Consider the following 25,430-nt stretch of genomic DNA (forward strand, 5'->3'; position numbering starts at 1 on the left):
AATAATGAACTTTACAAAAAAAAAAAAAAAAAAAAAAAAAAACAATCATGAAAGGGTAATTACCATCAATTAGACAAATTAATAATAATTACTAGAAATTAACTTTACACATAAAAAAATTCATGCTAGGGTAATTACCATCAATTAGACAAATTAATAACAATTGCTAGAAATTAACCCACAAAGAAACAAGAAAATGTGAGTTAGACACCCCTACCTCAATTATATACAAAACCCCTAATTTTTTCACCTCAAACCCTAGAATTTCGAATCTCTTATAGTGCACCAATCAAGGAATTGCTCCTATCAACGTGTTTATCTCATCGTAGGCTTCGAATAGCCGCAAACGGCTCTTAAAAACACCAAGAAATGAGGGAGAAATCAAGCCTTGAATATGAAAAATAAAAAAATAAAAAATAAAGAGGATGCCGAGAGGTATACAGAGAGACGGAGATGGGAGAGAAGGAATGAGATTACAATGAGCAACAAAGAAAAAACGTGGTCTTATGACCACTTTAAAAAAGACTGTGGGTCCCTTCACCATCCTTTAATATATATATATATATATACCCTTCACCATCCTTTAATATATATATATATATATATAACTTATACATTACATTACTTACACAACATGTCACATTTTTCTTTCACAAAAACAAAGAAAAAAGAAAAAGAAAACATGTCATAATAAAATCATATTTGTTTTTTTTCATTCTTGAGGGTCATTTTGGTCAATTAATAGGAGGTTATAAAGGTAATGTAATGATTCAAATGGGTCAATTCATAAATCAGATGGCAAGTTACGTACTTTTATCATGGTTGGGGTGTCTTTGCTCATTTTATCAAACGGGGGATGTCATTATCCAAAAAATGTTTAAGTTATTGATGGTTGTCTTTAACTCAAACCTGAGAGGGGTGTAAGTGCAATTTATCCAAAAAGTAAAAAGCTTGTGAGAATATGAGTGGTTGCAGTTGCTTTTATAACCCAATAAATTAGTACCTTTTGTACTTTTTGTCTTAAAAAATATGAGCTATTTAAAAGATAATTATGTGACTAAAGTAGAGTAATGCATAAAAACTTAAATTATGATGAGATGTTGAAATCTTCTTCTTTTTTTCTTGTTATTAGTAAGGTTTTTTTTTAAAAAAAAAAAAAGTATTGTATTAGAGTTCATAGAATAAAAAATGAAGAAAATAAAAAATAGAACTGTCAAGGTGTTTGATAAGGAATCATAATAATTATTCTTCACAATTAAATTATTTTCCCTTAATTTATATAGTAATAATATTTTTAAAAACATTTATATTGCTAATTTTAGTATGATATAGATGTTACTATATTTGATAATAGCAACCTCTATTTAGAATGTAGTGTAGTGTCTCGGATTTTTTCTAAATTTTTTGGTATTATTTATTTGCTTTTATTATTTTTCGCACCTCAGTGTCTGCGCCATGTGTGTCCCGTTATTTTTCCTCCTATTGATTCATTTTATCTATTTATTTAATTAAGGTATATGTTTATGTGAGTGTTAATGTAGTTGAGTAAGGAAGAGATATTTATGTGGCATGTGTGTAATTAATTTTGAGAAGGGAAGTCACTATGGTAACTTGGAGGGTCAAAGGGTGACTCATTGTTGATCACTCATTTTAGAAAGGACTAGAGGCCATATTTGGACCTCATTTTCTTCCTCTCTCATTAGGCACCTTATATCTCTCTCTACATTCTCTCTCTTTATATTACTCTCCCTTCTCTTTAAATTTCTATAAGCTAGAGGGAGATTTGATCCATGCCATAATGGGCAAAGTTGTAAATTGTTGCAAGGGCTTCATTTTAATACTGGGACTATGGTCAAGAAAGCATTGCATCTCATGTCACCTTGGCATTATTCTGTTGATTATGATTTCTTGATAATCTCTCTATGTATGATCCCGACTTCTTTCTATCCTATTCTTTGCTTGTCGATTCGATGGAATCCAAAACCTGTACTGTAATGTTTGTGAGATAAATATATATATATATATATATATATATATATATATATATATATATATATTAAAGTTATAAAGTTATTCTTTTTTCTCAAAAATCGGTGGGCCCCACCAACATATTAACACACAAAAGGCCATAAGGCCATTTCATGAGTCAACTGTTTCCTTTCTCTCTCTCTGCTGCATCATTTCCCCTCTCGGCATCTCACTTTGTTTTTTTCTTTTTGCAATCTCAAAAGCTTGATCTAGCTTTAATCTTTTGGATTTTGGTAGAACATTGTGAAGCAAAGTTGTTGAGCTCGTCGAGGCCGTCAATTTGATAGGATCCAATCATCATTTGGTGCACTCTAGGGAGTTCAAAATTCTAGGATTCTTGGGCTCAAATTGAGGGTTTTCATCAATTTGAGGTAGGGGTGTTCTAATATACAATTTCTTGGCCTTTGGTGAATTTTTCCCCTTAAATTTGATTATAAGCATGCTAAATTTTAATTACTTAGCTTGTTATTGTTGTAGTTCTTTGTAATTATAATGATAATTGTGCTCCTTGTGTTATTTGAGTTCATATAAATGAGCATGCTTAGTGTTTAATGTGTTGTATGTTTCTATGATTATTTATTTATTTATTGTCTTGAAGAAAAATGAATGTTATGGTTATAAATAAATAAAGGAAAGGAATGTTTAGAAATTTTCATTAAATTGTGATGATAATGTAAATGGAAAAGTGTGAAAATATATAGTTAAATTAATGATTTGAAGCATGAAGTATTCATGCATCCATTGGGAAAGAGAAAGGGGGAAAAATAATTGTTAGAACAAATAAAAAAAATTGTTTTGGGGAAAATATTTTCTAAAAGTGTTGTGAAAACCGGACGCCTAGGAGGCGCCTAGTGGTCCGTGATGTTGGTGTAGTCTATAAGGGAGTTGAGTTAACTAGGCCGGGTGCGACGCCTTGGAGGTGCCTTGTGGTCGTGGATAGTTAACCAACCTTCCTTTCGTGACGCCATGGAGGTGCCTTGGGTCGGACTACACTAACGGTTTGGTTGTTCAAACGAAATTGTTTCGGAAATGGGAAGTGACATTTGCATAACATTGCACTTCATGACATCGTGGTAAATTTGTGATTGGTTGATATTTATTATATACCTGTTATTGTGGTTGAGAATGGATGTTTTCCGATGGCATGATCCCGTTCACTTTTTATCTATTCATTGTATGGATTCACGGGGACATAAGAAGTGTGTCTTAGACACTTCTTACTGAGCTTATGCTCACCCCCTTATTTTTAACATTTTTTCAGGATATGGAAAAGAGGTGGCGGACGACGGTCCACCACAGGTTTAGATGAGCTTGAAGACCCATTCTATTTTGTTATCTTTTGTATTAGACTCTAATATTTTGTAAATGTAATATTAACTACCTTGTGACACTTTAGTTTAATTAGTATAATGTTGTAAGTTATGGACTTTAATTTCTAGCTACATTTTATGGACTGTAATTTGATGTAACTTAAGTGGGTTTCATGTTTGGATGAGATGGAGGAACGGGACTTTTATATGTATGTAACTATTTTGGGAATGTAGTATAATATTTGAATTGTGCGTTGGGACAAGATAAGTTAGATTTAAGGCCCAGTGAGGCCACTGTATTTATTTTTGTATTTCTACAGGTTGTTGAGGGACGTTTTCTGCGGAAGTCATACCGAAATTTTTATAGATTTTATTATTATTTTAGTATCTTTTCGAGTCGTTACATGTACTTTAGGCATTTCCTACTGAGTTGTTGAGCTCACCCATTATCTTTAATATTTTCAGGAAAACTAGAGAAAATAAGGCAAAAGACTTGAATCCATGGACTTATATGAAGTTAGAATTTCCATTTGTAAAAGTTATGTAATTATAGTCATGTCGACCTCATTTTGTAATCAAATTTTGATGTATTTGTATATAATGGAACATGTATGTTTTCGGTTTTCAAACGATGTAGAAACGACCTATTTTGATAGATGTATATGTTGATGAGATGTTCATGAACTTGTGTTTTCATGTTCTTACACTTTGGGATACAAATGGACAGGTTAGGAAGTGATATATTCGATCACATTGCAGTTGGGCATCATCTTAACGTTATTTAGATCAGATAAGGGAACCATCTGTGCGTGCAGATGGTCATCTTTGCATATAGATCCACTCATCTGGGCACACAGATGGTCCTTGAACTTGACTAAATGATAGGATGAGACCATCTGTGCACAGATGGCCCAATATTCACCATTTGACCCAAACTTCTGTATAATTACATAATTACCCTTAGACTTCAACTAAAGTATAGAATATATAGAAAATGATAGTTTTACCCCTGATGGGTTGAGAAGCCATAGTAAGTGTATTAAATGACTATTTCACTCTTTTGGATTCTAAAGTATTATTTGACCATGTCAAATGACTGTTATGCCCTTGATGAGTTTTAAAGTATTAATTCGACGCGAAATAACCATAGTACCCTAATGTGTCCTTGGGTTCGGGTGAGGACTCGGTTAGCAATCAGGATCTCCGAATTTGGATCGTTACATGTAGTTTTAAAAATTCCAAATTATAATAACTTCATTTAAGAGATCTATTGAGTTAAAATTAATAATTATTAAAAGTATTTTTAATAATTATCAAACAAATCAAAATACAATTTTTAAAACAATAATAGTCTTTTACAGAAGTTGAAAAGCAATTCCAACACAGTAGGCTTTAGTCTGGGCTGAAGAGAACTAAGCCATTATGGCCCAAATATCTTTAAAAAAGAAACATGGTCATAGTAAACTATTTAAGCCCAAATGAGAAACAAGACCGACTAACATGGCCCAATTAGGGGCCCTCTCAACCGGAATCCAATTATAGTGAATGTTTGTTAGCAAATCAGTGAAATTTTTCTTCGTCGTCGAGGTATCCATCTACCACATTGAATATAAGTTATATATCATATTGAATATAAGTTATACAGCTCAAGTGTAAATCCTTAATAATATTTTATTTGTGAATTTTCATCGATTTAATTTCCTCTTTGGGTTTTTCCAAGTTAAATCTTGATTGCCCTAAATTCTTCATCTTTCTTTGCATTTATTTTATTTGTTGATCGGCTTTGTACCCTTGACTATATAGTTTTCATTAATCCATTATGAAGTGTTATTTGATAACTCAATTCATCAATTAATTTGGAATGAATTAAGCGTTAATTCAATTAAGATGGTAAGCCCAACTTAAAATGGGATAAAATAAAGAGATAAAATTTTAAGTGAGATGAATATTACTTATCACTGGATGTTAACGCTGAAAATTCAAAATATAAAAAAATAAAAAATAAAATAAAATTTAAATACCACTTAAAAAATTTAGGACTTAAAATTAAGCTTTTAAATTTTCAGTACTTAATTTTTGTTGTTTGATAAAACTGAAAATTAAGAGCCTATTTGGGATTGCTGTTAGAACGATGAAAGCGCATTTAATAGTAAAATTGTCATAAAACTGCTCTCAGTAAAACGCAGTGATGCGTTTGATGACCCATTGTATAAATGCATTTGGTTTGGTGACACATTGTATAAATCATTTTTTATATTTGAATCACTTTTAAATTTGTTTGGTAATAATATTATTTAAAGCACTTTTATTACTAATTTTACTATATTACCCCTACACTATGTGCTAATTTCCTAATATTAAATATTATAAAATTTCATTAAGTTCAATAATTTATGAAGATCAACTTGTATTGATTTTTTTTTTTTTTTTAAATATCACCAATTTTGTTTATCATATAGTATTAGTATTTAGGATTAAAATATAAATGAGTTAAACATATTTTAATGATTATTAATTTGTATCTAATTTAGGAACTTTTAGTAATATAATAATCAAATTCGTTCTTATTCTATCTAATAATAAAATTTAATAATATAATGCTTTGTAGTATAGACAACATTTCATTAAATAAAACTACACACTTCAAATGTGGTGATGGCGGCATTGGTGAGATTGGAAGGCAGCCTAGCAGAGTCCCAAAATGATTATGATATTACTTTGCTATTTGTTTGTACGAGGGACAAAATTGTATCTATAAAAAATAAAGAGGAATTGCATTGTTTAAAACAAATTAATTACCTAAAAAGATTAATCTATATCCCTAAATCAATTTTAAAAGATACAATTCTCAACTTCACTTAAACGTGCTTTTTGGATATAACCTCTATCACTTAAAAGTGTTTTTTTGGTTCACCAAACACACATTCCAACTCAATTTTTTAGATTGAAAGCGCTTATTAGTGGTACAAAAGCAATCCCAAACACCCACTAAGTATCGAAAGTTTTAAGAGCTGAATTTTTTAAGTGATAATTAATTTTTTTTTTTAATATTCAGCGTTTAATATTTAGTAATAAGTGATCTTCATATCACTTAACATTTTACGCGTTTACCAATTTCAGTGATATTCAAATTGCGATATCAAACACACTTAATTAGATAACACTTAATTCGTTCTGAATTGATAACATAGAAACCGCACTGCTGCTTATTTCAGTTAAGCACTGAAAATTTCAAATATTGAATTTTAAGCGCTGAATGTATTAATCTAAGAACTTGTTTGATACTCTATTAACTTTAAGCATTGAATTTATTAAGACTGTTTGTTAAATGCAAAAGTTGAAATCTGAATGTTGTATATATTACATTTTTGCCTTGAATATATTCTACACATAATATTATTATAAAAGATACTACATTAAAATATAAACACATATAAATAATGGATTTCACCACAGAAATATATCAATTTAACAATGGGTGTTAATGTCAACATTGATAATAAAATTTTCAAAATCAAAATACAAAATGAATTACTTATGAAAATGAAATATTTATGAAAAAAAAAAAAAAAATAGAAATCACACACAAATCATTTTATTTTTATTTATATACTGTAGTAGTTTTGCATCATAGCAATGATGAAAGGGGTTGCATTGCATGACTGTTGATTATAAATTTAAGTGAACAGTATATATTTTTTTTTTTATGTATTTTGTTAAATATTATTTTGATTAACATTATTTGAGAAAAGAAGCGCAATGTTAGTTGAAACTTTTGAGAAATTGGAGTAAACTAAAAACAAAAAATCATCGAAGTGAACAGAAATGCAAATATCAAATAGAAACCCAATCGGTAGGTTTAATTTGGAATATAACTGCTAGTTTTTAGGAAAGCCAGTTTTTAGGGGAGAGTTTTTAGGAGAGTTTTTAGTAATTTTGATCTGGTTTAAGGAATCTAAAATTATTTAAGTGATAGCCTAAATAGTTATCAAACACGCTAATTTTTAAAAATCGTTTATTACTTTCTGTGTTAAGAACTGCATAACATACACTGCCCCATTATTCTGATTGACCATCCATGTTCCATTTTGAAAGACTTACCTTAATTTAGTATGAGGATTCAACGAACGTGGACACTTTTCCATAATGGTTGGATGGTTGCATATTTTTTGGAACATGCTTACAAAGCAGGAGAAATTATAGAACCACGTTACCACATTCCTCTATTACTCAGCCCAGCAATCGCATACCATATAGATTCAAATTAATTTTGGTGCCACGTGGCATCATCTGAATGGTTCATTTTCAAAAACCTAATTGGAACATAGTTTAGAGTATCTCCAACCGTTGTATATATATTTTTTTGTATAAATTGTCATAATACATTTATATAAAAAAATTTAGATTATTTATTTTTAGTTCCAACTCATGTTTTATACCTTTTGTGTAAAATATATCTCCGATAACAATCAATCAATGTCATGCATGGACCCCACATAATTTTTACAAACCTATTTAATATAGGGTTGATCCGTTAATGAAACGAGAAAGAGGGAAGAAAAAGAAAAGATGTTGATGTGGCTATGTAAAAAGGTTGGGTAAAATACACAATAATTTTACACATTAGTGTATCATAACAAACTGTTGGAGATAAATAAAAAATAAAAAATAAAAATTATACATTATACATTATACATTATATATATTTTACACAAAAAAATATTTTAACAGATTGTTTTTCAGTTCTCAAGGAATTTAACAAGATATAGAACTTGCCATATGTTATTCTTTTATTGGCATGAATAACATTGTTTCCTTTCTTCTTATTTCACAAATTCCATGTGGCGAGGGCTGAGTAGTAACATGTGTCGTGTCTTTGATGATCAAGTGAGAGCATCTCCAACAGTTGTGTGTGTGTGTATATATATATATATATTTGTATAAATCTGATGTGTCATAATAGATTTACACAAAAAAATTAGAGTATTTATTTTTAACTCCAGCGGTTGTTTTATATATTTTGTGTAAAAATATATCTCCCAATAACAACCAAGCAGTGTCATGCATGGACCCCTCATAATTTTTACAAACCTACTAAATATAAGGTTGATTCGTTAATGGAATGAGAAAGGGGAAAGAGAAAGAAAATATGTTGATGTGACTATATAAAAAAGTTGTGTAAAATATACAACAATTTTACACTGATGACGTGGCATTATAATTTTTACACAAAAAAATATTTTAACATATTGTTAAAGATGTTCTGAGGTTGTATTTATACTATTATCTCCATATAATCTCTTTCTTTCCGGATCATTGGGATATTAATCCATTGTGACAAGTCCTATGGAACTCAACATAGTCTTGATTTAATGGACTCCATGTGGCGGAACACGAGTGGTTTGAGATCTTTGCCTTGAATTATCACGTGAGGTCATATATAAGTAATACTTCAATATGACCTTCCTTTCCAAATTTGTTAGAACTGTAATATGATGTTGCAAGTTCCATTGAAACTCGTCACAAGCTTCCTTCTTATTCATAGATAATTTCTCTCTTGATTCTCACCTTATGTGTGAGTCTTACACTACTTGAATGGTATATCCCTTATGGCATCAAGTCAACTTGAATCTATGATGATGCCGTTCCTTTTAAAGTAATTAGGCAACAATCCGGTGTGACAAGTTCTCTCTTACCACATGTCATCTGTTTATTTGGCCAAAACAATGAGATAAACGTATACATAGCACTATTATCACAGCATGAAAATTCAATAAGCACTCGACAAGTCCTTGAAAATCTTCTAAATTCTGCAAGCGAGTCTGTCCCCTGGAAATGTAAATCTCCAATAAAGAGCAAAACAGTTCTTCCCGCAAACAGGTAATTTCGAGTCAAACCACGTAGACACGCATATATATATATATATATTCGAACAAAAGCACATTCTGAAGGAGCCCGGCACATTATCCCCAGTAAATTGTCTTGATTCATTAGTGAAAAATAGCTTTAGAGAGTACAAATTCAAGCAGAAAATGTTAGCTACTTCGTTTTGGTGTACCTAGACCGTAAAATACGGCCTGAGATTTTTTTTTTCCCCCTTCTTTTTTATTCTTTTCAGTAGAAGGGCAGACATGAGGAGATACTAAGTGCACACTAATAATTCATAGCAGCTGTGACAATATTGTACAAGGAGAGAGACGAAGATATTACTCCCCGTTCATTAAACCCAGCTTTTTATGGACGAAAAGTAATCATAGCATTTCCCTGATGCTATTTTTTTTTTTTTTTCCAAACCTTCTCACAATTTCATCATCACATACAGGAATTCAACAGAACTTGAATTTCTTTCAATGGCCACTTTGGCTAGTTCACGAACAAACTGAGATGTGGCACCTTTCACAAACCAAGTCCTCAGACTTTTGCTCCAAGGAAGGACTGCATGCCAACAAAAGAACCAAAAATTAGCAAAGGACTTTATGCGGAGTCATGCACGTATGCATTTATGCACATATTCATGCATTTACAAGTACACCAGTGAACGACAATGACAATATGGTAGCCTTCATAGTGGCATAATGCAAATACAATGGGAAGGATATGGACATTAGCAGCCCTCATGCATTATATGCACATTCATGCATTTAAGTGAAGCATGTTCTGGATATTGTAGCCTACACAGTAGCATAATGGGAACGTGTCCACATTCATAGTATAATAGTAGCCTTCATGCATAGTTGGTCCCAGCTTCCACCAGTTCTCCTAAAACCAATTGGTGTTAGGGAGGGCATCAGCCTTGTACTTAAACTTTGTGTTCGTGGCGGTTAGTCCAGTGTACCAGCCGCAGAGCTTACTAAGGGTGGACCTTGGCTACACCAGCCAACAATCCCCTCCTCCAAGGAAACCACACCCTTGGTGACTAGAACAGGAGACCTTGGCTCTAACACCACTTGTTGGACCCAGCTTCCACCAATCCTCCTAAAACCAATTGGTGTTGGGGAGGGCCTCAGCCTTGAACTTAAACTTTGTGTTCGTGGCGGTCAGTCCACTGTCAGCAACACCAGCCGCAAAGCTCACTAAGGGTGGACCTTGGCTACACCAGCGAGCAATTTATATGCATATTCATGATTTAAGCGAAGCATGTTATGTTCATTTTCGGAAATGTGAATATACCAAATTGGATACTCACATACTCATGCACAACTGTCCATGGAATGGCTTTATTGCCCTTCGTTGCAAGATGATGATGATGATGATGATGATGATAAATAAATGAAATAAAAGAAAAAGTAACCTACCAATGTACCAAGCTTCTTAAGCTCAAACTCTCTAATTGCCTCTCCTCAACCAACTCTCCCTTCGTCCTGTGTGTGTGTGTGTGTTCATTAAAGTGACAATTATCGCAATCTAACAAACTCATGAAACTCTCATTACATTGAAATCGTGAATTCTATTGCACTTGGGATTATTTGGTTTTTTCTTTTAATCACCTCCATCACTTCTTCTCTCAGCTCCAATGGCCACTCGGCACTCAACGCAACCATCACCACTGACCCAACTAGAGACTTGGTCGGCTGGTCCAAGTCCAACTCAACCCCATGTCACTGGTCGGAATCTCCTGTGATCGCGACCACCGAATCATGGTCTTTCTCTTCCAACAAGGCTTCACTAAGTACATTCCATTGTAACTGAACTTAATCATCTCTCTCGAATAACTTAACCCTTTCACAACTATTTCGAACCCATCCCATCGCTCCTCTTCAACAACAAAATAAAAACAGAAGAAAATGTGAGAGACGGCAGTAACAATTACCCCATGTTTCATACTTTTGTTGCAGTGACAATTACCCCATGTTTCATTCAGTAACTTCATCTATCGTCACCTCCCAACTTAACCGACAACATCAACACTCCAACTCTGTTCTTTTCACCTCTCTCTCTCTCTCTCTCTCTCTCTCTCATGTCAATATCTATGTGCTCCAATTTCTCTTGTTAATTCCTCCACATTCAGTGATACCAGCCATCCCTCTTTGTCTATATAGACATCCCATGTATATGTGTGCAAATTTTGACCTGCTACCAATATATTCACAAAGAGATACAGAATTTTGCATTCATAAACCAAGTTTCACATAAATAACATTACTGGTAAATTAAAAACGATGGCGAAAAAACCCACAACTAGTTAAGCATTGACCATTCATCACATTATAAAAATTAAAAAATAGAAAAAGGAAAAGTCAACCTTATGATACACTATGCAAAATTCCAATCTTGAAGAGAGAGAGAGAGAGAGCAAAAGATAGAAAGAGGGGGCAGAGAAATCATGCTGAAGACAGATGTATTCAAACAAATAATAATAATAATAAGAAATGAAATAAAAGAAAAAGTAAACTAACAACGTACCAAGCTTCTTAGGCTCAAACCCTCTAGTTGCCTCTCCCCAATCAACTCTCCCTTCGTCGTGTGTGTATTAAAGTGACGATTATCGCAATCTAACAAACCCATGAAACTCTCATTGCATTGAAACCATGAATTCTATTGCACTTAGGATTATTTGGTTTATTCTTTTATTCACCTCCATCCTTTCTTCTCTCAACTCCAATGGCCACTCAGCACTCAAAGCGGCCATCATCACTGACCCAACTAGCCACTTGGTCGGCTGGGCCAAGTCCAACTCAACCCATGTCACTGGTTGGAATCTCCTGCGATTGCAACCACCGAATCATGGTATTTCTCCTCCAAAAGGGCTTCACTAGGTATATTTCATCATAACTGAGCTTAATCGTCTCTCTCAAATGACCAACTAGCTCACAACTTTTCCAAACCCATCCCATCCCACCTATTCAACAGCAAAATTGAACTAGAAGAAAATGTGGGAGACGGCAGTAACAATTACCCCATGTTTCATACTTTTGTAGCAGTCACAATTATTCCATATTTCAATCAGCAACTTCATCTATCAGTCGCCTCCCTACTCAACTGACAACTTCAATACTCCAACTCTATTCTTTTCACGTCGTAGTCTCTCTCTCTCTCTCTATGATGTCAATATCTATATGCTCCAATTTCTCTTGTTAATTCCTCCAGATTCGGTAATACCAGCCATCCCTCTTTGTCTAATAGACATCTCATGTATCCATACGCAAATTGACTTGTTACCAATATATACACAACAAGATGCAGAATTTTGCATCCGTAAACCAAATTTCACATAAATAACATTGTTGGCATATTAAAAATGCCCCACTAGTTAAACAATGAACATTCATCACATCAAATAAAAATCAAACAAAAAAAAAAAAAAAAAATTATAACAAATAAAAAGGAAAAACCAACCTTATGATACACTATGCAAAATCCCAATCTTGAAGAGAGATAGAGAGAGTGAACAAAAGATAGAAAGAGAGGGCAGATAAATCATGCTGAAGACAGAGAGAGCGAAAATGAAAATTAGGATTTAGGGTTTTAGCTACATGGATGGGTTATTTTAACCGGGTTGTGTCAGTCATCCATAATGGTGATAAGGGTAATCTTGGCATTTATGAATATATGCATATCAAATGACGCACTTGTCAATTTTACTGTTACATTCTCATCACCATAATGGGGGTGGTTGTTGCACATTGGTGATAGTGCAGACTGCAAGGGATTTCAAACTTTACCTTAATTATATATACCAACACAAGGGCTATCACCTGTAACAAAATTGACCATGCTTTAAAACTTATTATGATATTTTAGTGAAATTTTCAAAAGATAATAAAACTCGCGTATACACTGCAGATGCTTGAATATTCCACTAAAGTCTTCTACCATCTGCAAATACCGAGAATTGATCGAGGAGAATTGCTTTTTCTTTTGTGGATAGGAAACAACAGTTCATGAAAGATGAGGGAGGAGAGGGAGAAAATACGAAGTTGGACAAGAAAATTCAACATCAAATGTACAAATATAATAGACAAAAAAGAAAGCAAATAAAACCAACGACATCCATCAAGGGAGATAAAAATTATCCTCAGATATTCATCAGTCATGGGCTCTCATTCAGCACAACAGTTTGCCTTACTATAAGCTAATTAATGTATTAGAAAGTAACATTACATACACAAAGGAAGCCAAATCTTTACTTGTCTTCTAAAATGAGAATATCTCTGACCCTTTATCTTTAACATTAGCCCATCCAATGAAAACTTTCAAAAACCCTCTGCAGAATGCTTCCTAAAAGCCTTCAAGAACACTAAAATACCTCCCTTTAAACGCATCAGTTTGACTCCTCAATAATGAAAACGAGAGAACAACCTCACCTTCAAGATCTAAATAATCACAACCCAAACCAAGATGACCTAGATTACAATTGACAATTTAAAATGACATGTCTATATGCAAACAAAATATCATCACATGATGATATAAAGTGTAAACTACTAATAGTTCTCCTTCAGGCTTCCTCATTCATATTCAATTTAATAAAACTTATCACTGACATGTTCAATGACCCAAACTCTTTACAAATTTGGGCATTGGCTTCCTGAACACTTAATCCATAATTCTTCCAAATTTTGCCGGATAAATCTGGAATCCCAAATTTGTCAAAACTCCAGCTCACCTAGACAGGCATTTTACATCTTTGGAAGTGGTTTTTCTCTGTTCCTGTTTCCTTCCAAGGAAAGGTTGTATGAAGAAGAATGGATCTTTAATATCATCTTTTACTAGTTCAGATCATAACCGTAGTGTGGAGGCACATTACTTTCTTTCCAATCCAGTCCCCTTCAAAGAAAAGGCTATGTGAAGAAGAGAGTGGATTTTTAACTACATCTTTTACTAGTTCAGATATACTCGTAACTGCGGAGGCCTGAGAACCATATCCTAAGTCTCACAATTTTCGCAGACCAGTGGGTGCTCTGTTGCTCCGCACACGAATCAACACAATGAGAGCAAAAATGCCAGAAATCCACGCTCACTTTTCAAAATCCACAGATTGAATGCGGATTGAAGTTTGACATTTAAAGATGCTCTATTTTATCTTAGGGTTAATTATACTCACACCCCCTGAGGTTTGCTTTATTGACAGCTAGATGAAAGTTAGTCCATTATTGAACAATGACACCCCCTCAAGTTTACTCCATTTGCCAAAGACAACCCTAAGCACTCTAAAACATAATAAAATGACTAAAAAGCCCTTTGACTTGTCAATTAAACAATTGAGATTTTGAAATTACAGATTTAAATTTCTAACTAATTTTAATTAACCAAACTAACCTTTCATCACTACAACAGTATACATACACCGAACACACATATGTGCGTATATATATATATATCATTTCCTCTAATATATGTATATAGATAGATATACTTAGAGAGAGAATGGGAGCAGAAGAGGGTGCTAACCACCTCTACTGGTGGCACATCACCACAGCCACCATCACCATACCGCCACCTCCACCAAAGCCTCTCTCTATACCCTCTCATTTTCACAGCCCCGCCACACCCACACCCACCACCACCATATCATAGCCCCGCCACCACTCCATAGCCCTGCCACACTTGCCACCACCACTTTACAGCCCCCCCACCACCACCACCATATCACAGCCCCGCCACCACTTCACACCCCCATCACACCGCCCCACCACCACCACCACTACACAACCCCGCCACACCCACCCCACCACCACTTCGAAGACTTCAACTTTACCTTCATAGTACCACCACACCCACCACCATCATCGATTACGAATCCATGGCTAAAGTTTGCAGAAGCCCTAGCCGAATTAGGGTTTTAGTTCCCCAAATGCAACACCAACCAGTCTGATTGATTCATCGGGATTCAAACGAGGACGGACAGTGCTTTGTCCGATTCCTCTAGTCGTGTGCCTAGAATCGCCAATTTACCCTAAAATCTTCCATTACCTTGCCGCCAATGTGTGGATTCCGGTGAGGGTGAACAGCTATGAGATGCAATGGGTGGGCTCGAACTACGCAAAAGAGGAGGTGAGGAGGATCAGAGAAGAGGATAAATTGGATGCGATTGTGTACCAGTTAAGGAGGATTGGTGAAGAGCTTGACGAAGATGGGTTTGGTGTGTATATTACATATATATACATATATATATGTTGATTGAACCCAGTTCAATTCATTTATTGAAAGTAAAAAAAACAAATATGTGATTTATATTGCGGTAGCAATGGTAGGTGGTGGTGTTGATGGTAGAGGTGGTGGTGGTAATTGTGGGTTTCTCATGAAGGTGAGAGGGTAAAGATAAAGGGGAACATTCCTGGGTTTTTTTTGGAGGAGAGGGTAGAGAGAGAAACCTATGATTAATAAGGGTAATTCTGTCATTTTTTTTTTTTTTGATATTTTAGATTAATACTCCCTCCGTCCCAAAATAAGTGTCATGCTTTCCTTTTTGGTCTGTCCCAAAATAAGTGTCCACTTTCCTTTTTTAAACAATATATTTCACATCTTTCCATATATGTCCTTTGAGCTTTAAATTTCAAACTTGAATATTCAAAACTTAAAAGGGCAATTTAGTAACTTTCGAGGGAGACAATGCATGCCCCACATGTCCCCTTAAAAATTACTACTCCCCAAACATGACACTTAAATTGGGACGGAGGGAGTAATTGATATTTAATTGAAGGGTAATCTCGTCTTTTCACAACTTTTAAGGGCTTGTTTGGATTAAATTTCTGCAAGGGGGTGTGAGTGTTCAAATAAGGCCTAACTTTCATGTAGTTGTCAATAGAGCAAACCTCAGGAGGTGTCACTGTAATTAACCCTTTCTCTTATTACAATGCTCAATCACATGTAAACGTGCAAGGACATGTAATTTCAACCTTCATGGCTTCATGCGTACTGCTTTTCTATGTTATAAAATTGTGAAAATGAGAGGTGCAAAGGTCAAAAGCATAACTATGGAATAAAGAACTAGATAGTTACCACTAAACTGTACTGTGTTTCTGCAAACATAACACTACTATATATTTATACACACCCACATATTAGTGTTCTACAGCTCACCGTCATGTAGATAAAATACTCCGCAACACAAACTATGCCCATTGGATGATATCTAACAGCTTTAATGAAAACCAGCCATTTGCTTATTCTGCGGTTTTGAAAAACCAAAAACCACCTTTTTTATTGACAAGTTCCATATTTTATATAGAGGAAAGGATAGAGAAATAAAAGGTGGGCCATCAACCGATAATACGAATATGAAAATGTCTACCTCTTCTAAAACCCCAAAACAAACAGAACCATTCATCCTTACGACTCTCTTCTCATGGTGAGTGTTCCATCTCTTTCCCATACGATAAATTATTGATATAATGATAGTAAAGCATTTATTAATTTCTGGAAATCTTCGATCTTGCACAGTTTGCAAGGATAAACATTTGATAGTTCGGGTGGTTGTAGTGTTTGGATTTCTATAAATAAAAAAAATAAAAAAATTGATTATGTGAAGCACTTGTTAATTTCTGGAAATCTTTGATCTCACACAGTTTGCAAGCATTTGATAGTTTGGGTTGTTGTAGGGTTTGGATTTCTATAAATAAATAAATAATAATAATTTTAAAATGATTATGTGTCAATATGTAAACTAAGATGAAAAGGCGGGAATAAACTTATGATGACATCCAATCAAAACAATATGTTACACAAATTGAAATGTTATACTTGATTAAACCCCAGCCAGAGTAATATTAGCTTTGATTTGAAACCAACTACCAAAAAGAGCTTAGCCCCGACGATGGACACACACACACTCTCTCTCTCTCCACGTTCACTAGCACAAAGCTAGGACTGAATCTCAATGATCTTCCATCCTTCAGTACCACTTTGTCTTAAGGTTACTAATCCATGAATGTGTGATGAAATGAATAGATAGATTATCACAATGAAACATTTATCTATCTCTGAGGCAATAGATAATACATGAGAGTGAGAGAGCCCAAATCGGGCTAAATGTCATTGTTTAGACTCGATATTTCCCTATCAAGGCGTGATTAACACACATGCACTTTTTGTTTCATGAGAAGGTGGGTTTGACTTTTAAAACTGAATTGTATAAAAATGGATGGTTTTCATTTAAGCCACCATAGTTTGAGTCGCGGAGTATTTTATCTACACGATGGTGAGCAGTAGAACACTACAGTATAAATATATACCAACATTAATTTATATATTTGAAGTGGCAAATATTTGTTTACCTTGACTCCTGTTGGAAAATTTCTTGGTTTAGTTGTAGTAGTGCTTCCGAATACATCGACTCCTGCGGGAAGGTTTCCAGGCTTAGCAGTAGCTGTGCTCCCAAAATTGAACTTTGACTTCTTTTCTGCAGGTTTTAATATTTGAAAAGAGCACATCAGAGTATCATCAACACTCATCATAGCACCAGCATTGTCAAACTCCCCACAATAATTGGGTGCTGAAAATATGGTTATGAGTTGTCGATTAGCAAAGAACTCATACCCATCCTCTACAACCTGCAATTAAAATTTAAGAATATCTTAGTTATTTGATTTTTAAAATTGATATGACCTCTTAGCCACCATTGTCAGTTCGTAGGATTGTACTGAATGGACCAACAGGCACCAAACATATTGCTAAAATTCTACAATGAAAGTCCAATAAATAGAAGTACAGATATGCATATTAATGCCAAACAGCAGAAGTTGCCTATAATATAATTGTAGTATCCTAAACAGGGACAAATCACCATCCCTCCCATTGATAGAATTCTCCACGGTCGAAGTAATACAGAGAACATAAACCTTAAGTGGGAATAAACTATAATAGGTGGTGAAACCTGGTGAGCACGGCAAATAAGATCCAGGTCATGCTTTTGTAGGAACTCTGTCACCTTGTCAGCATCAAATGTAAATGAAACTCCGCGGTCATTATTCCCCCAACCTTGAACATCTTTACTGGGATCTGACCAGAGAAGATCACACAGCAAACCAGATTCAGGTACATCAGTTGGGCGTTGTAAATTTCGAATTTGGTCCAAACTATGCAGCTCAGGAGAGAGACCCCCATGCATGCAGAGAATCTTCTCATCAATTAGGGCTGCAACTGGTAAGCAGTTAAAGCAATCTGTGAAGACCTTCCATAACCGAACATTGAATCTTCTCTTACACTCATCATAAAATCCATATACACGGTTAATTGAAGCGCATTCATGGTTTCCCCTCAAGAGGAAAAATTTTCTAGGATACTTTATTTTATAAGCAAGGAGAAGGCATATTGTCTCTAGACTCTGCTTGCCCCGATCCACGTAATCCCCCAAAAATAAGTAAGTAGCTTGAGGAGGAAATCCACCATACTCGAAAAGCCTTAGAAGATCAGAATATTGACCATGAATGTCACCTGAGCATTACAAGAGAACACCATCAGAAAGAGATTCTGAATCATGTCCTTACACTAATAAGAAAGCTGAAAAATATACATTAACAAACAACGCTTTCATGTTTTAGTTTGCGAAGTCATCACTCATCAGCCGGTTGCGTAATAAGCATATCCATTGCTGCCAATGGAAAAGGACAATTAAAACACTTACTAAACAAAAGCCAATTTAATTCAGGGACATGCACAAATTTTACATTGGAGTGTTAAGCAAATATTGTAACCTCATTCAATTGAATCATGATAATAAATTGCTTTTAATTTAATGTACTCCACTTTATATCCGATATTTTCACAGAAGTGCATACGACCCAAGTTCATTGAAAAAGATTCTTGAATTATCTATATGAATATCAGTATTAGTTGAAATAATTTTTGCTTTATTTCATTATCTCCTTAACATGCTCCTGTTTTTCCTTAATCTTCGTCAATCTTTAATTTTTGAGTCTATTAGTCAAAAGTATCTCACCAAATAGTCTTTCCCATCATTTCATGATTAAACTCCCACTTGAGTCCCAAGGAAAAGTATATCAGACAACAGATTTGTTTCAGAAATCAAAATTTCCAAGTTGCACGGTCAATCAATAACCCAGTGACGAGGCTCCTGCACTAAGAGGTCTAGGGAGGGTCAGACGAACATTACTTTTCCTCCGCATGTGGAGAGGCTGTTTCTAGTATCGAGCGCATGACCTCCAGGTCACAATGGACCAACCTTATCATCCTTGCGCCCAGGCCCGCCTTCCTGGTGTAAATAGCTTTATCAATATTCCTCTCCTGGTGTAAATCAGTAGATATCCCCTATCACGGTGGTCAATCAAGTGACCCTTGTTAGCAGTGCTATAAAATTATATATATCAAATTCCCAGTGCGAGCTCTATTATTTTGTTCACCTTTCTTGGCATCAATGATCTTCAGAACCAGAGCATAGATCAATAGAGGCATAGATTGGAGATACATTTTCAGCCATCATATGAAATGTGGTAACATAAGTAAGAGACACGTCACCAGGTTAATCACAACCTCAACCTAGGCCTTGTAGACCATGCATTCCCATACACTAAAAGGTCATCCCCAATAACGACAGTCACTTGTGGCAGTTGTTTTAGAACATAAGACGAGCTACCCAACTGTTCGCCTGATTATGGTGTCATCACATGCCACTGGTTTCAACATTCAGGCTGTATGTGCTCCACCCCCCCCCCCCCCCCCCCCCCTCCAAAAAAAAAAAAAAACCCTTTCTTTAGCACATCACAATTAATTTAGAATTTCTTTATCAGATTCAATTATTTTAAATTCCAATTCAGTTTATCCTTGAACAACAATATTTTAAATAATACACTATTAATAGGACACCTCCACATACACATAACCAACTTGTAGATACATTTTAAGCCATTCCTTATTCAAAGATTTGGAATCCAAGGAGGTCCCACAGTTAAACACACACCTGAAACTGATAGACATACTGTAGTCCATGTAAACATGTAACATTGGAGGTCTTCATAGGCAGGAGGCATGTTGACATGAACCTGACAGACATACCATAGTCCATGACTCCGTGTAAACATATAATATTGTAGGCCTTCATAGGCAGGAGGCACATTGACTCCTGCACAAACTTAATTTGGCATGCCTACACCAGTAGCAAGTTCATAAATTCCTCAGGATATATTAAATTAGTTAGATAAGAAACAAATAGCATAACAATGGCCAACCTACCTTACATGACCCACTTAACCTCAGAATTCACAACCAATCAAATGGATGAACAAAGGGTTCAAACAAAATAGACCTGTTAAAACTGGGATTTACATTATGCCACTCTCTTCCTATCAAAATTTATTCTACGCTATTGTATCAAGATTGAAATGATCTGAAACTTGATGTCATTCATAGGGTTCACTTGAAAATGGGCGATGATTCTACAAACTGAGAGGGAGGAGGGATTACCAAAAATATCACACCCATCCACTAGATCAAAAGTCTAATAGGACGGCATATCTCAGTGACTCAAGCCGGAAAGAGAAAACCACTGCATCAGACTTGGACACTCAATTAGGGCTTTTAGTCTCGTAACAGTGTGACTAAAGCACCTGGAACTCATCACTCCACAAGACAATCTAACTATATTATGTCCTTCTCAACTATCATGTCGAAGCCTGGTTTGGAACTATCAAAATAACCTCCCAGTTAAACCAATTAACCAAATATTATTCTTACAGAACCCAATTTATGTGTACGGTAAGGCTTGTACTTACAAGGTCCAGTTCATCTGTATGGCAATGTTTTAAACCAGAACCATTCATCAAACAGGATAAGTGACCAGGGTAAGGGTTGACAGTTCAACTATGGGGCCAACCAAAAAGAACTATGATACACAGGGCATCATAAAAATATAACATTTAATTTGAAAGTAAGAAACAAATAAAATAAACATACACCTGAGCCTACAAGGCATTTACAGCTGCCCTCCTAGATGCGCAACACTAAGTAATCCAAGCCAACCCACATTACTCACCAATGGTGGATAATGATTTTTCTTAGAGGTACTAAATACAACGGCGTCATAAAAACATAACAATTAATTTGAAAACGAAAAAACAAATAGATTAAACATACACCTGAGCCTACAAGCAAAGTTAAACTAAGAACAATTGCACTCAACTCAATAATATCTTATCCCAACAATTTGGCTTCAGTTACATGAATTAAATTTAGCCATTCTGTTAAATCTAAGGCTACGTTTGGTGTGCAGGAATGGAATGAAATGCAACTTAGAATGGAATGAAATGCAACTTAGAATGGAATGAGTATTACCATTCTAATGTTTGGTGTGACACGGTGAATCGTTATGGAATGGAATAATTATTACCATTCTATTGTTTGGTTGACTATCATTAAATATGGAATGAAATGATTTTTCTCAAAAATACCCTTTTCATTATTTTTTAATAAAATCAATCTAATTAATATTTTGTCAGTACAATTTTATCCAAAAACGGGTTGAATACTTAACCTAAGAAGCTGATGTAAAGGCTAAAATATATATATATATTTATTTAATAATACATCAATCTCAATAATATATAAAATATATATATATATATATATATTTTTAATAATATATATTTTTTTTTTAATAATATATATATATATATATATATATATATATATATATATATATATCATTAATGATATATCAATCTCAATAATATAATATATATATAATATGGTTGAAGGTCCTATAACTTTTTATCAATAGCAGTTCTGGGTATATTCAGAAGATTCTGGGTATATTCAAAAGAGAATGAAGGTGCAAGACCTGTACCACGTCTAATAAAAAAGCTTTAGAAACGTGAAAAATGGAATGTGAAAGATTTTTGGTCTATGCAAAATATTTTTGCCTTATTGGAATGTGATGAAGGGCTTATTGGGAATATTAGAAAAATATTTAATCTTACTATGGAATGGAATGGCCATTCCATAGGTTTAGTAATGGAATGGATTTTCATTCCATTCCTGCACACCAAACAAACGAATGGTTGGAATGGGCATTCCATTCCATTCCATTCCTGCACACCAAACGTAGCATAAAGGTGGTATCAGAGGCTCGATTTGATCACTTATTAATTAAAACTAATAAGTTTCTTTGTTCATCAACAATTCTAACACCACAAAAATTAATGTATCAAACACAACTACTAATTATACCACCTAACACACATGTACACAAAAAATTTCTAGATAGATCAGAATTAACTTCCCTACAATAACGCCATACCTGAATATAGAGCCAATTGAACGAGGATAAAGTTACAACCAAGAAATAATTGAAATCCATCCTACCAATTGAATTTTCAATCAAATCATTAAGAACAGAGAAAAGGAAAAGAACACCAAGCACCACCATGGTTCGAAGATACAGACATGGTGTAATGGGTGTGGGACCGAATTGGGCATAAGTCGTAACATAACAGAATCGGCCATGCACATATGGCCAAAACATACCCTTGTGCAATTTTTTGTTACAGAATCAAATAAATATGTATGTTTAATGAAGTTTAGTGATTTTTTTTAGTTTAATGCAAGTAGTGGCCCGTACAACAACACAATTAGTAGTTCAAAGAAACAACTCACTACTTTTAATAATGTCAAGGACATAATTCCTAATTCAAACTCAAAATGGAAAATTTTAGGAGCAAACCTAATTTTGTAACCTATTAATCTAAATAATGTTAAGGAAATACTTTTCCAACTCAAAATCAAAACGTCATCAGAAACAATCCCAGCAAAATCAGCACAGCAAAACCCAAATATTGAAATTACTACTTAGACCAATTTCAAAAGAAGCAATAGAGATGCATCATAAGATTGGGCATAATAATGTCCACCTCATGCCCACACAAAGCTCAATAACAATAGGGAAAACACGGGATTTGTATAAGCATAAAAGAAAACTATACAACAAAAACATAAGCCAGGTGGTGGAAAGTAATAAAAGAGCAGCTTCAGGACAATTACAGCCATAACTTCGGCTACTCAGAAATCTTAAATTCATGATTCAGCCAATTACAGTAATATATATGTACGAAAAAAAAAAGAAAAAGGCCATAACCAGCCTAGATGTGAACATCAACGTCTAAAGGATTTGGGATCATACAACAGAGCAAAATAAGCAAAGAATAACAGCAGCATTGACAATCTTCAACATGATCTCAAAAAGTATGAACTGATTTTCCAAAACATATTATTTTACTCAAATTTTATGATTGAATGCAAACAAATACCATAACTAGACCAAGAGCATACTTCTCAAAAATCAATTGGGTAAGTCAAATAAAAGAAGTGAACAAAACACATTAAAGTCACAACACCGAGAGAAAAATATTCTAACTCAAATCCCTCCAGAAGGAGAATCATCATAACACCCGGCTATATATTGTCAACTTCCAAACAATTTCAGAAGAAGCATATTAATTGGGACTTAAAAGATGATTTTGCTTAACTGATCAAAAGTCGAAAACAACCCAACAAAAATATGCAATTTAATTCATACAAAGCGCAACAATTCCAAACTAACACAATAAAATTATTCAGCATATAACAAGTAATAAATTACGTTTAAACCCTAATCACAAACTCAACAAAATCAAATATGGAGCAACCCATCACCAAAATTATGATACCTAATCCACCCTGACAGCACAAAATCATGTAAAACAAAATGTAGATTACAAAAAGTAATACAATTGACAAACCCAATACAAGTACATCGAATTACCAACAGCCAAAACAAAAAATAACGAAAGAAGACGAAACCCAAGTGGGGGCATATGGTATAGCATACCACAAATCTTGATGGGTGCCTCAAGCTCCAATAAATTGGGCTGTTGCAGGAAAATCTCTCTAGAAACTACACAAAGTTGCTTGATCTCCGGCTCCGATAGCGGAACCTGCTTCCCGGGTTTCCCTTTCACTTGAAGAAGTCGATTGATTATATTGTCTAGAACAACTGTGTCCATTTTTTTGTGAAATTTTCTAAACCCAGAAGTCCTCTATATATACAAGCAAGTCTATATATATATATATATAGTTATATCTATGCGTGCTTGTTAAAAAGAAAATTGAAGAAGAAAAACAAAAGGGTATGGAGGGTATTAGTGAAGGAGAGAATTTAGAAGTTGGGAAGGAGAAACAAATGATTTCATTTTGGATATGGTCAGTGTCGTGTGAGGATTGAAGAGAATTTGAAACATTCCTTGTTGATCGGGTGAATTAAAAGCGAAAAGCAAAAATTCCCTTTGGAGCATTTGAGAGAGAGAAAGCATATAAACTTTGAAAAAAGAGAGAGGGAGGTTAGAGAGAGGGGGGTGGGGGGGCGGTGAAAAGAGGGAGAGAATTGGAAATTTGGAGTCAATGGAGCTGTGACAAAGGGCTGACTTATGTGAGGAGAATGGGTGCGCAGTGCGCAAGATGAATCAGTGGAAGTTGATTACAGCTACAGTACGTAATGCGCACTTTATAAAGATAGGGTGTGTTGGTGGTCCACCATTGGAAACTTTGTAAGAGGGAATCACCAAAAGAACGAACTACATAGTATATTTTTTAATAGGTTAGTCTCACCGACAGCTCTTGTGTTTGGTGAAATATTAACATTGGTAATTTTATCTTTTATTTTTTAGTTACAAATGTACAAAATGATAATTTTATTACTGTTTTTTAATCTATTTTAATTCAAAATATCAAAATCATGAAATGATTAAATTATTCTTATTTATTACTCTGTCACTCCAAACCAATTTGCAATATCTCCCCATATATATATATATATATATATATATATATATATATAGATTTAGCAAACACAATAGTCGGGAATTTCGATCTCCCACGATGCATGCGCCTACATAAATTCCTTTATTTCTTCTTCTTATCATCTTCTCCAGAACCCCCAATTGACCAAACTTGAAACCTTATATATATATATATATATATATATATATATATATATGAATCAAGCGTAAAAAAACACCCCTCAAGTATGTTTATAGTACATATCACATTCTTTCCATGCAAAAAACACCCCTCAAGTATCAATTTAGTGCAATCAAGTCCCTCTGGCAAATTTAAAATCAAACTTGACTAAAGTACCCTTAGTCAATAATTTTATAAAATATATAA

General features: G+C 34.3%; 1 protein-coding gene and 1 long non-coding RNA gene across 2 annotated transcripts; one reads left to right on the forward strand and one right to left on the reverse strand.

The window, feature by feature from the left end:
- The first annotated feature begins 2,215 nt into the window (after positions 1-2,215).
- On the forward strand, positions 2,216-3,591 carry LOC132268587 (uncharacterized). Its single transcript, XR_009469310.1, has 2 exons — positions 2,216-2,399; positions 3,290-3,591. It is a non-coding gene; the product is annotated as an uncharacterized LOC132268587 (long non-coding RNA).
- A 5,710-nt stretch (positions 3,592-9,301) lies between these two features.
- LOC132271248 (serine/threonine-protein phosphatase PP1-like) lies at positions 9,302-24,720 on the reverse strand. Its single transcript, XM_059772574.1, has 4 exons — positions 24,097-24,720; positions 18,154-18,713; positions 17,555-17,830; positions 9,302-9,773 (listed from the first exon to the last, which is right to left on the reverse strand). The coding sequence occupies exons 1-4, from the start codon at positions 24,269-24,271 to the stop codon at positions 9,750-9,752; spliced, it is 1,035 nt and encodes a 344-aa protein (XP_059628557.1). The 5' UTR covers positions 24,272-24,720; the 3' UTR covers positions 9,302-9,749.
- Between the last annotated feature and the right edge of the window lie 710 nt (positions 24,721-25,430).

This window comes from Cornus florida, unplaced genomic scaffold (genome assembly GCF_030987335.1).
Source record: "Cornus florida cultivar Cherokee Brave unplaced genomic scaffold, ASM3098733v1 CherokeeBrave_3.0.0_Hap2_Chr08, whole genome shotgun sequence".
Classification (NCBI taxonomy): Eukaryota; Viridiplantae; Streptophyta; class Magnoliopsida; order Cornales; family Cornaceae; genus Cornus; species Cornus florida.

Bases quoted from the DNA above. Each gene is read 5' to 3' on its own strand.
- LOC132271248 (XM_059772574.1), bottom strand. From the start codon at position 24,271: ATGGACACAGTTGTTCTAGACAATATAATCAATCGACTTCTTCAAGTG. The intron at 17,831-18,153 runs GTTTCACCACCT...TTTTAATTGCAG, and splicing joins TTATTTGCCGTGCTCACCAG to GTTGTAGAGGATGGGTATGA. The intron at 9,774-17,554 runs GTAAACAAATAT...GTTGGCATGCAG, and splicing joins ATTTTCCAACAGGAGTCAAG to TCCTTCCTTGGAGCAAAAGT.